The sequence below is a fragment of the Erpetoichthys calabaricus genome, chromosome 2 (assembly GCF_900747795.2).
Source record: "Erpetoichthys calabaricus chromosome 2, fErpCal1.3, whole genome shotgun sequence".
Taxonomy (NCBI): Eukaryota; Metazoa; Chordata; class Cladistia; order Polypteriformes; family Polypteridae; genus Erpetoichthys; species Erpetoichthys calabaricus.
The window spans coordinates 159,477,290-159,490,729 of NC_041395.2; the positions used below are offsets into that span (position 1 = coordinate 159,477,290).

The 13,440-nt window shown below is 42.0% G+C and overlaps 1 protein-coding gene across 1 annotated transcript; it reads right to left on the reverse strand.

The window, feature by feature from the left end:
- Positions 1-1,266: 1,266 nt before the first annotated feature.
- On the reverse strand, positions 1,267-3,848 carry LOC114645452 (general transcription factor II-I repeat domain-containing protein 2A-like). The gene is made up of 2 exons (XM_028793305.2): positions 3,681-3,848; positions 1,267-3,000 (listed from the first exon to the last, which is right to left on the reverse strand). Exons 1-2 carry the CDS (start codon positions 3,846-3,848, stop codon positions 1,267-1,269), a joined length of 1,902 nt encoding a protein of 633 aa, XP_028649138.1.
- Between the last annotated feature and the right edge of the window lie 9,592 nt (positions 3,849-13,440).

Consider the following 13,440-nt stretch of genomic DNA (forward strand, 5'->3'; position numbering starts at 1 on the left):
CCTTAGCAAATACAAAAAAGAAGGCTGCGGCCATGTAAAGATAATAAAATATGATTTGAAAAAACAATAATAAAACACAAAACGTCGTCACTAGAATAAATGTAATGCAAATTAACCTTTGAAATTACATGTGCATTCTTCTTCTTCTTTCGGCTGCTCCCGTTAGAGGTTGCCACAGTCTATCATCTTCTTCCATATCTTTCTGTCCTCTGCATCTTGTTCTGTTACACCCAACACCTGCATGTCCTCTCTCACCACATCCATAAACCTTCACTTAGGCCTTCCTCTTTTCCTCTTGCCTAACAGCTCTATCCTTAGCATCCTTTTCTCTATATACCCAGCATCTCTCCTGTGCACATGTCCAAACCAATGCAATCTCACCTCTCTGACTTTGTCTCCCAACTGTCCAACTTGAGCTGACCCTCTAATGTACTCATTTCTAATCCTGTCCATCCTCGTCACACCCAGTGCAAATCTTAACATCTTTATCTCTGCTACCTCCAGCTATGAAACTAACTGAACCAGGTGCCAAAAACTTTTGATTCATTGCAATAGTCAGAAATCAATAGCACACTAAACAAGATTTTTTAGATATGGTATTCAAGTTGTCATAAAAAAAACTTAAGATCCTAGTCAAGTGGAAGACAGAAAATGTACTTTTCAACTCAAAGGTCACTTTATTAAGGAACATAACAAGATATGAAAAATGGCCCACTATTTGCCAGAGTCATCTGGCAGTAAAGTACAAGGTTTGACTGTGTGAAAACGTTTTAAAAGAAATTGTCTTTGTAGTGTATATTGCAGCTAAGTAATGATTTATATGGAAAGACAACAAACAGCAAAGTCCATAGAACATGAAAAACCACTAAACATGGATTAACAACCTGTGGCAGAAAAGTGATGAGTCCAAATTTTCAAGTATTAGTTTACAAAGATTTCAGCATGTCAGGTGAAGAAATGGTGAGAAGTACATTGATACTTGACTGTGAAACATAGCGGCAACTGTACCATTGTCTAGAGCAGGGGTCTGCAACCTTTAAGACATAAAGAGCCACTTGGACCCGTTTTCGAAAAGAAAAAAAAACTTGGAGCCGCAAAACCATTATAAAACAAATCTAACACTGCATATATTGTTTCTTACCTTAATGCTATATACAGGATCATGCAGTTAGCTGTCAATCTGAAGAAAAAAAGGACTTTTTCACTTAACAATGTAAAATATATTTTTGCACATTAATAGCTAATTAAAATATTTAATTTACCTGGTTAATGGGATTTTTGCTCCTGAACCTCAGTGCACAGTGTCTGCACATCAGGGCTGTAAGACGTCACCTTCATTTTCACACAGGCTTGCAAGCTGTCATCTGTGAGGCGTGATCGATGTTTGTTTTTAATATAGTTCATGTTGGAGAAGACCTGCTCACATACATATGTGGAGCCGAAGATCGACAGCACTCCAAATGCATACTTTTTCATGTTTATATAAGTGTTGGGGATGGCATTCCATGTTTCGAATACAAGTTTGTCCTGTTTGGGAAGGTTTTCAATATCAGTCCATTTATGATTCTGAGCCAGAATGGCCTTCTGACGGGCAACATCCTCAAGAGTAGCGGTCAAGCATTTGAACTTGGACACCCATAGATCTTTGTCGGCTATATCGGCCAATTCCATCTCAAGATCAGGTTGATTTACACCTGTAAATGCAGTCATATTCAATAGGGATGGATCGATCTCCAGGGGAGTGACAGGGAAGGATAATGTGGTTTTTTCCTCTCTGAACTCACAGAATCGTTTCCCAAATGAACTTTGCATTGCGGTGATTGCAGACTTGAAATATTCCAAATTGATTGTATCATGACTTTGTTTGAACTCTCTCAAAGAGGGAAAGTGAGACAGTGTGCCTCTCTGTAAATCTTTGACAAACACTGTCAACTTGCGCTCGAATGCCAAAACCTCCTCCAGCATATGCAGGGCTGTGCCTCCTTTCCCCTGAAGGGTTGTATTTAGCGTGTTTAGATGTGCTGTCATGTCTACCATAAAATGTAATTTTTCCAGCCACTCTGGCTGTTCCAGCTCAGCAAAGGTGAGCTCTTTGCTGTCCAGGAAGGTTTTTACTTCTTCCAAACATGTGACAAAGCGTTTTAGCACCTCGCCTCTGGACAGCCACCGGACCTTGTTGTGGAGCAGGAGGTCAGAATATTTGCTTTCGACCTCATCCAATAACAAACGGAACTGGCGGTGGTTTAAACCCTTTGCCATTATCTTATTTACAATCTGAATGACCATATCCATCACTTTTGTGCATTCCGGCGGAAATGTTTGAGCACACAATGCCTCTTGGTGCAGGATGCAATGAAGTGACAGCAGCCTTCTACCCAACGCCTTCTGCAGTAGAGCCACAAAGCCCTTCTGTGCTCCTCTCATGCTCGGTGCCCCATCAGTAGCTACTGAGACCAGGAGGTTAGTGTTTATTTTTTTAGCAGTTAAAAAGTCCAGGACAGCCTTACAGATATCCTCACCCCTTGTTTGGTCTTTTAGTGGTATCAGCTCAATCAGTTCTTCCTGTGGCCCAAAAGAGTTCACATATCGGCAGAACAGCGCTATTTGTTCAATATCACCAATATCTTTGGACTCATCACAGGCAATGGAGTATGCCATAACTGAATTAATGTCTTGAATTTGCTGTTTGCTAATGTTTTCTGCCATTTTTAGGGTTCTGTCTTTGACAGTCTTCGCAGAGAGTGGCATGTTTTTGATTTTCTGCACAATTTCATTTTTGTTTTTGACGTCCATGTATAGATGTTCCGAGATATTAATGAATGCTTCTTTTATATACTCTCCATCGGTGAAGGGCTTCCTGTGCTTGACTATTTCCTGAGTGGCCACAAAACTAGCATATGTTGTGGTATTTGCAGACTTCACCCACTTCTTGAAATTATTTTTGCTCATATTAACCTTCCTGATAAGTTCTGCAAGAAGCTTTTCGTCTCTCATCTCCATCTGGATATTTTTCAGCAAAGGCTGTGTGTTTATTCTGGAAATGTCTTGCAACATTGGACTTTTTGTGGTTTGCTAATTTCTCACCACATATTAAGCATACTGGTAAACCAGTCTCGTCAGTAGAGAATGCAAATGATTCTGTCCACGTATCATTAAACACTCTGTTTTCTTCAGAAATTTTTCTCTTCTTGCCTTTATCCATGGATGGCCTACCAGGGGGTTGAAAACAGCAACGTAAGTAGAAATCACAGGGCCCCATACCAAAATTTGCTATGCCCACTTCCCCTTCCTTTACCTGCAACCTGTGTGAAAATTGTTCGGCGTTTCTGCCGCAATACCACTGTACCGCTAAAAATCACAGATCACCACCATTACTGGGCCAATAAGCCCCCCATATAATGTGCCAGTAGCCACAGGCCTCCCTATAATATGCCAGTAGCCAATAGGAGCCCCCACAATATGCTAGTAGCCATAGCTCCCCCCTACATTGTGCTAGGAGTCATAGTCCCCCCTATAATGTGCCAGAGTCCAATAGCCCTCCTATAATGTGCCAGAGTCCAGGCCCCCCATATAATGTGCCAGAGTCCAGGCCCCCCATATAATGTGCCAGAGTCCAGGCCCCATATAATTAGCCATTGGTGTTAAAGAAAAGAAAAGAGGAAAAAAAAAGTGTGACTTACCTCCTGAGAGCGAATCACGCGCCTTCCTTCAGCCCGGTCCTCCTCTTTACGGCAGGCTCGGCAGCGCAGCGGCAGTCTGGCGGCCTCTCTGATAGGCTGCCGGCCAGCGGCAGCACACACGTCATCCTCCGCGGCGAGCAGCCTGACAGGTAAGGCGGCGCCTCCCATTCTTCAGGAGCACGCCGCAGCCACTGAAAGACTCCGGCCCGCGTGACACACTACCGGAGCCGCGGCTCTGGAAAGGTGAAAAAGAGCCGCATGCGGCTCTGGAGCCGCGGGTTGCCGACCCCCGGTCTAGAGGATCACTTTAGCCAATGGTAAAGGAGATCTCAAGAAAAGATGGAATGATAACAACCATACATACTCACATATAAGTCAGGTCTTGAAACCCGAAAAATCGATCAGAAAATCAGACCCGACTTGTATGCCTGTTCAAAAATGCAACACTTAACATTTTTTTTTTACATCTTCTCGTCTCCTCCACTCTCACATCAGTTTCTCAGACGCATTGAATTTTGTTGCAGCAGCGCAGTTACCAATTTCTTTTGCTACTTCAATTACGTTTAATTTAAAACCAGCTTCATATTTTGTTCTGATCGAATGCTCCATTGTAGATAACGGATGCTCTTACAATAAAGGTGGAGTATATGTATACAGTATACAGTGGAGTGAGAAAGTATTCAGACCCCAGTTCCAGTGTTCCAGTCTTATGTTAAAATCGTTTAATTTTTTTTGTCTCATCAAGCAACACTCAATACCTTAAAATGACAAAGCAAAAACAAGATTTTAGAAATTTTTGCAAATTTATTAAAAATTAAAAAATAGAAATCTCAGGCTGTAGCCGTCTTGTTTTATAGGAATCTTATACAAGGTTTCAGACCTTTTGCTCAGTACTTGAGGAACCATTGACAGCGTTTACAGCCTGGAGTCTTCTTGGGTATGATGTGACACGCTTTGCATACCTAGATTTGGGGATTTTCTGCCATTCTTTCCTGCAGGTCCTCTCATGCTCTGCCAGGTTTGATGAAGACAAATGAACAGCTGTTTTCAAGTCTCTCCAGAGATGCTCAGTTGGGATCAACTCAAGAACATTGACAGAGCAACTCCTATATTGTCTTTACTTTATGCCTGTGATCATTTCCTGTTGGACAGTGAACCTTCAGCCCATTCTGAGGCCCATAGTGCTCTGGAGCAGACTTTTATTAAGGCTATCTCTATACTAAGCTCCGTTCTGATTTTCCTCAGTCCTCCCTAGTCTACCATTCCCTGCCGCTGTATAACAACCACACAGCATGATGCTGTTACCACCAACCTTAAGCATCTGAAAGGTACCCAGTTTACTCCAGATAAGATGCTGATCTTGGTTTCATCAGATCAGAAAATCTTGTTTAACAATGTGAGAGTGCTTTGAGTGCCTTTTGCAAACTCCAAGTGGGATTCAATTTGTCAATGTGTCTTTAATTGAGGAGAGGCTTCCTTCTGGCAACTCAGACATAAAAGCAAGATCATTGGAGTGTTGCAGTAATGACTGTCCTTCCAGAAGTTTCTCCCATCTTCATACAGGTCCTCTGGAGTTCAGAGTAACGATATGGGTTTTGGTCACCTCTCTTACCTTGGCCCTTCTCTCACAACTGCTTAGTTTGGTTGGGTAGCCAGCTCTAAAAAGAACTGCAGTTGTTCTAGACTTATTCCATTTAAGAATGATGAAGCCAATGCTGCAGAAATATTGTGTAGCTTTCCCCAGATCTGTGCTTCGACTCAATCATGTCTCTAACCTCTGAAGGCAATTTCTTGGACCTCATGGTTTTTCCTCAGATAGACATTGTCACCTGTGGGACCTTCTTTAGAAAGCTGTGTACCTTTCCTAATCATGTGCAACCAATTGAATTGTGTAAAGTTTAGGAGCAGATCTACCATCCGATCATTCTGGGCGTGGGCCCAGGAGCCCCTGACAGCAAGAGGCCTTTTCATTTTATCATGCCAAGCTTGTGGAATCGATGGTCAAGTCAAAGTCAAAGTGAACTTTATTGTTATCTCAACCATATACAAGTATACAGATAGACGAAATTGCGAAGCTCAGGGTCCACAGTGTAACAACATGACGTGCAATAAATAAATTAAAAATAGAATTAAATTTAAAAATTTAAAAATTAAAAATTAAAACACAAACAAGACAAGACATTGTGCAAGGATAGGACAAAGAAGTAGCAGCAATATTGATGTGTAAGATATGTAATATAATAAATAATAATTAATAGATATAGATAATACAGAAATTATCAGTGTATGATAATAGTTGTTTAAGACGTGTAAACAATGACAGGTCAGAATGTTTCACAGCAGAAGGATCTCAAGAGTGTCAAAATACTTTAAGGTCAGTATGAGATTTTCAGTTCTTTTTTATATGCACACTCGTCTTTGCAGGAAAGTGGCTCGTATGTATAAAAGTTCTGTTTTTAGAGGTGTTTGAGGCAGTGTGGAAGGTCCCGGGGACAGCCTGGTGTTACGGAGTCTAACAGCTTGGGGGTAAAAACTCTCCTGCATCCTGGCAGATCTGGCTTTGATGCTGCAGTATCTTCTCTTGGATGGCAGAAGTGTGAAAAGTCCATGTGAGGGGTGTAAGGGGTCCTGCACAATGCTGCAGGCCTTGCGGACACTGCGTTTGTAAAATATGTCCTGTAGTGAAGGGAGAGGCACCCCAATAATGTTCTCTGCTGTCTTCACTATCCTTTGCAGGCGCTTGCGGTCGGATATGTTGCAGTTGCCATACCAGACCGTGATGCAGCTAGTCAGAACACTTTCAATGGTGCCTCTGTAGAACATAGTGAGGATGGAAGGGGGAAGACTTGCTCGCTTCAGCCGCCTCAGGAAGTGTAGTCTCTGCTGGGCTTTCTTAAATAGTGATGAGGTGTTATGTGTCCATGTAAGTTCCTCAGTTATGTGCACACCGAGGAACTTGCTACTCCTAACAGTTTCCACATCTAAACTGTTGATGCTGAGTGGGATGTGGGCAGGATGTGATTTTCTGAAGTCCACGATTATCTCTTTTGTCTTGTCGACATTGAGAGATAGATTGTTGTCTTCACACCATGCGGACAGCCGTTCCACCTCATCTCTGTATGCTGTTTCATCATCCCTGCTTATCAGTCCCAGCACCATCGTATCATCTGCAAACTTGATGATGTGGTTGGTGCTGTGCATGGCTGTGCAGTCGTGAGTCAGCAGGGTGAAGAGCAGTGGACTAAGCACGCAGCCCTGTGGTGCTCCAGTGCTCATTGTGATGATGCTGGAAGTGTTGCAGCCCATCCAAACTGACTGGGGCCTCTCTGTCAAGAAGTCCAGGATCCAATTGCAGAGGGTGGTGTTCAGGCACAACCAGCTTTGGAGGGATGATTGTGTTGAAGGCAGAGCTAAAGTCTATGAATAGCATCTTGACATATGTGTCTTTTTTATCCAGATGTGTCAGGTAGAGGTGAAGGGCAGAGCATATGGCATCCACAGTTGACCTGTTTGAGTGGTATGCAAACTGAAGAGGGTCAAGGGAGGCAGGGAGATTAGTCTTTATGTGTGACATGACTAACCTTTCGAAGCACTTCATTATGATTGGCGTGAGTGCAACTGGTCAGTAGTCATTCAGGCATGTCACTGATGACTTCTTCGGCACTGGTATGATGGTGGTTGATATGAAGCATGCTGGGACTGACGACTGGCTCAGAGATGTGTTGAAGATGTCTGTGAGGACACCAGCCAGTTGACTGGCACATTCTTTGAGCACATGACCAGGTATGTTATCAGGTCCTGCAGCCTTGCGTGGATTGACTCTGGATAGAGTCCTCCTCACGTCAGTTATGGAGAGACAGAGCACCTGGTCAGTGGAGGGAGGTGTTGCTTTTCTCACAGGCTCTTTGTTCTACGCCTCAAACTGTGCGAACAAGTTGTTCAGCTCATCTGGAAGGGAGGCATCACCATCGCTGCTTTGTGGGTTGGGCTTGTAGTTTGTAATTGTCAGAATGCCCTGCCACATACGACGTGTGTCTCTGGTGCTGCTGAATTTTTTGTTGATCCTCTGTGCGTATGCCCACTTAGCTCTCCTTATAGCGCGAGACAGGTTGGCTCTGGTCACCCTGAGGGTGTCCTTGTCTCCAGATCTGAAGGCTGCATTTCTGATCTTGAGCAGCTTGTGCACTTCTCTTGTCATCCAGAGCTTTTGGTTGGCTCTTGTGGTAACATCCTTGGTAACAGTAACATCCTCTATGCATTTGGAGATGTAGCCAGTTACAGAGTCTGTGTACTCTGCACGCCGAAATCCCCATACCCCCTCATGGAAATGATTGTTTTTAACATGAAAAAAATCATAAAGGGGACTAACCTGCTTTGGGAAAAAATCCTGTGTTTGCACACCGAAGTCCATCCACCCCGCATGTGGAAACAATCATGTGTCCACATGGCAAAATCATCAAGAGCGACACCCCCTACTCATGGACAACATTGTATGTCTGTACAGAACTACAGCACTGCATGAAATGAACCAAGAATTGTAAAAAGCTTAATTCATTAAGTCACCCAGGATCTGGTGGTGGTCTTAATCCGGCCTTACCAAAAGTACATTCCAAACAAGGTGTAGAAATCTCTCAATAATGATCAGCAGTGTGAGATACAACTGAGCTAAATGTAAAGAGTCATAGCACGGGGTCTGAATACTTTTGTCAGTGTGATATTTCAGCTATTTATTTTCAATAAATTTGCAAAAAATTTTTAAATCCTGTTATCACTTTGTCATTCTGGGGTATTGAGTGTTGCTTGATGTGGGAAAAAGTTAATTTTAAATTATTTTAGCACACAGCTGCAACATAATAAAATGAGAAACACGTGAAGGGATCTGAAAACTATTCGAATCCACTGTGTATCAGTATTATATGGGTTTGGATGTACACGTTTAAAAATAAGAGTTCTATAATGGCACTTTCTAGGATGTGTGGATCGTTACAGAATCATCGCTTGACCAAGAACTGGACAAACAGAATTGTCTAGTAGGCTATCTAGCAGAACACTATTAGATCGAAAACATTTTAACTATGCCTGTGTTATTGTATGCAGCACTTGTCCTTTTCAATTCTGGAACCCATTGGTATTTTACAAATCTGTTACTGCCTGTTCATGGTTGTTTATGGAACCTGGTATGAATCTAAATAAATAAAAAATATTTCTGAAACCTTCACATGCATAGTTGTTTGGGGAACCAAAAATGGCTCTTCTATGGCATAGTCTGAAGAACCACTTTGGAACCTTTGTTTGAAAGAGTATGCCAATAAAGACGATATTGTTCATGGCATATGATCTCAACAGGACAGAACTGGATAAGTATGTTCAGGAAATGGATGCCTAAAATGATATATCTACAGTATATCAATATACTGTGAACAAAACATCATCTGTATAGAACTGCCCCAAAACAGATGAAAGGAACTACTGTATAAGAGAAGAAAACCTGACCTGAGTATACAAAGTGACATACTATTGTTGAAGAAGAGCATGGTCCTGAATTATTTTTTTATTAACAGCTACTCTATTCATCCATCATTCAATATTTCAGCAACAGTGAATGCCAGAGTTATGTAAGGTGTTTTATGCAATGGTTCAGCACTTAATAAAAACTCAGTTTTATGTTTTATCTGCTTAAGTGTATTAATTAAGTATTTTACCACATGTTCTTGCTTTATGTTTAAGCCTGGATCAGACTACCATAACCATGAAATTAAGCTGCCACTGAATCTTGCTCTCTCTCCAGCACCTGCCAAACAAACTGAACTGCTCACAATCATATCACTGGTTCTACTGAAATATGAATTTGAGAATAAAAATTGATCAACTTAAGATAGCTCAGTTTATTATTTTGCTGCCGCTAGTTTGTGTATTTATTTTTTATGAGGGTGAGTGATAATTAGGCATAAAATATATAAATGTCTAATTTCCCTTTACAGCAGGTGGCCTCATTCAAGTCTTGCACCTCTAGTCTCACAAAGTAAATCCTGATTCTTTATGAGCTTCATATCAGCAGCGGGATTTGTTTTTAAAAGCATGCTTAGCTGCCATTATTTCAAACGTTACATTTTTATGACTGCACATTGTAAGAATAGCTTGTAATCTTTCCGATTGAAATTGCGCTTCTAATTGTGCAATTGCCGATCTACTGCTTTAAGAATGCAGCAAGAGGACTGCATACAAAGCAGCCAGAGATGAGATAACGTTGAAGTTGAACTTGATGAATGAGCGACACCCCCAAGAGGTAAAATATTTACTTTTCTTTTGCAGTACTCTTTTGCGCTCTTTTCCCTGAGTGAGTTGATAATGACAAACTACATTCTAGTTGTTCATTGCACCTGAGTCACACACTGGAAGCACACTGCCATGTGTACAATTTTAAATATAGTGACGCCTCACGAGGCACAGGATACGTTTTTCCAGTTTCAGAACATTCTTAAAAAAAATATTCCCATGCTCCGGATTATAAACAAATCAGTGAAGAGAAATGTTTGTAATTAATGCTTGACAGCCTTGTTTTATTTTTAGATACCCCTTCCCCACCCCTCCTCTGAAGTCTGAGCTCTCTTTCTAACAAGAACTGCCGTCTTTTTATTTTTTTATTTTTTGTTGGAAATGGGCATGTGAACCGGAAAAGACCTGCATTTCCTACTCATGATGCCGTTCCAAGTGTTATGATGACATTTTAATAGTGGGGACACATTTAGAAAATGGTGAATTTCCCAGCAAATTGTGTGTTCACAGTTGCCTACTTTGATGTTCTGCAGACCAATTGTATTCATCACTCATCTCTGCTCTATTTTGTAAAGCCATATCTTTCAGATAAAAAATTCTTGCAAAGAGAATAAAGGTGGGCTTTGCTTTGGCATTGATAACAGTGCCACAACTTCTCAATGAAAAAAAACATTTAATTTCAACTGAAAAAACTATGTGAAAAACATTTTCTGGTAAGTTGGCAATGTTGCACAGTGGTTAGCACTGCTGCCTCATGGCTCCAGAGGCTTAGGTTTGATTCTTAGCCACTAATTATTTGTTTTCCTGTGTCCACATGGGTATTTTGTGAGTACTCCCATTTCCTCTTAAATCCCAAAGACATGAATATTAAATTAATTTTCCAGTTGTGAGTGAAATGGCTATGGTATGTCAAATAGTATGAAAATAGATTGTTGGATATTTTATATTGCAGGCTCTCTATGTGGACTTGGCACATTCTTCCTCAATGTCTAGGTGTGTTCTCTCCAGATCATCCAGCTTTATCCTCCATCTCACATTTTCGCAAATCTAAATTGGCCAAGTATGGACAAGTATGACTGTATCCTGCCATGGAGTGGCACTCCATACATGGCTGCCTTTCTGCTTCGTGCCCACTGCTGACAAGATAAAAGACTGAAAGAGATACCATACTTAAATTCCAGTAACTATGCATAGCTTTTGCCCCTGAAGAGAACAATGGTGGATTGGCAAGGTGCATGCACCTCAGTAAACCACAATAAATTATTATAAATCACAATTTTGGAAGGCAAGGAGTTCAAGAAGGCTTTTGTCTATTGTCATACATGTGCCCATGGGAGGCAGCTGTAGGGCTCGAATGAGGGTAATTCCACGCCAGACCAGGGAGTGGCGAGGACTATTGATCCTTTCTCTCTTTCCACTGCAGACCAATTACAGGAAATTTTGCCTGACCTCAAGGACATCACTTCCGGTCATGACCCCGACGATGTCACTTCCAGTCTCGAAGAGGCTACTTCCAGTTCTGGTCACGATAACTTCATTTCCTCTGCCTTACTTTAAAACCGCCATCTTAACCTCACCCAGACATTTCTGTTTTGGACTCCAATCTGTACATAACAGTACAACCAATTTAATGTTTTTGCAGCCAGGTTCAATTATATGGGAGGCTGCCCCAAACCTTTTTGTGGCTGTCTTTTCTTTGACACTATCTAAGAAACCAGGTATCAGGAGTTTAGTACAGCTAGAGGCACCTAGAGAGCATAATCCTGACCTCTCAGCCTCCCACAAATGGCTCTGGAATTTGCCCTTACGTTATCACCATTTTAAATTTTAACTGTCTCCATCCAGGCAAAGCCAAATGATTTTATTCTCTCTGATATGGAGGTACATTTGAGGAACAGTGCAAATGATTACTAAAAAGCATTTCTGGTGCTTTTTTGTAATTTTAAAATAAGAAATCTTTTTTTCATCTGATTGACGGGAAAACCTTTACACCCCAGCTTGGTGGGGTGGTCAAGTTTCTTTGTTTTCTTGTCTATTTGTACTCTGTTCATTTCAAACTCTGTTCATTTAAAATTTAATTACTTTTGTATATAGGTAGCGGATATATGTGGATATAGTCAGCTATTTTATTTTTGGTCTTGATTTTTTATCAAAAATACAGTGCATACTTATATCAGACAAGTATGGCGGCGCCTGTGCAGGTTGTGGCTTACAGAGCTCCCGGGTCCGTGGTGTTTAGTGTTAATCTTTGTTCATCTTTGTCAACTAGTACAAGAAAAGAAGTAGATTTAAGTGATAGTAGTACGCAGACATACATTTACGAGCGGCAAATCCTGCTCGATTTCTGAAGAAACTGCACCGAAATATCTAGTGAGGTGACAGAGACACTCTGCAGCCTTTGCTTACTTCGGCAGCCTGAGAAGCTGAGCTGGAGAAAACGCAAGCGCAGCAATTCGAAGCAGAAACAAGGGAAACGCGGCGGTGTTAGCACAAGGCTAACAACAAACCTGCAGTGGGAAATGAGAGACTGTTACATCTTTATTTTCACTGAGACATGGCTCCAGGAAAACATTGCAGATTCGGCCATCCAGCTAGACGAACTGACCATCTTCCGAGTGGACAGAGACGCCTCTTTGTCCGGTAAGACCCGTTGAGGGGGACTGTGTGTTTATGTGAACAGAGAGAGGTGTATGAACGCTGCCTCAGTCACGTGACACTGTCCCTTGCTGATAGAGGTTTTATCAGTAAGGTGTCGGTCTTTCTACCTGCCGAGGAAATACAGCTGTGTACTGGTGGTTGCCGTCTACCTCACGCCTAGTGCAAATGCTAACCAGGCGCTAGCGGAAGTCTACGAGATCATAAACAAACTGCAAACGACCCACCCTGAGGCATTTTTCATTATTGCTGGAGACTTCAATCATGCCAGCGTAAAATCAGTTCTCCCAAAATTCTTCCAGAATGTGAACTTTGCTGCTAGTGGGGGAAGCTGTCTGGACAATGTTTACACGAGCGCTCCTGATGCCTACAAGGCCCTACCCTGCCCCCACCTCAGCTGCTCAGACCATATCAGCGTTTTTATGGTTCCTTGAATACAAGTCCCTGCTGAAGTGCAATAAACCAGCCTGCAAGAACATCAGAGTGTGGCAGGTTGGTGCTGTTTCAGCTCTCTAAGACTGCTTCGAATTGACAGACTGGGATATTTTCAGGGAGGATGCTATGGATGGTGACTCCATCAATCTGGAGGAGTACATAGACTCTGTGACTGGCTACATCTCCAAATGCATAGAGGATGTTACTGTTACCAAGGATGTTACCACAAGAGCCAACCAAAAACCCTGGATGACGAGAGAAGTGCACAAGCTGCTCAAGATCAGAAATGCAGCCTCAAGATCTGGAGACAAGGCCACCCTCAGGGTGACCAGAGCCAACCTGTCACGCACTATAAGGAGAGCTAAGTGGGCATACACACAGAGGATTAAAAAAC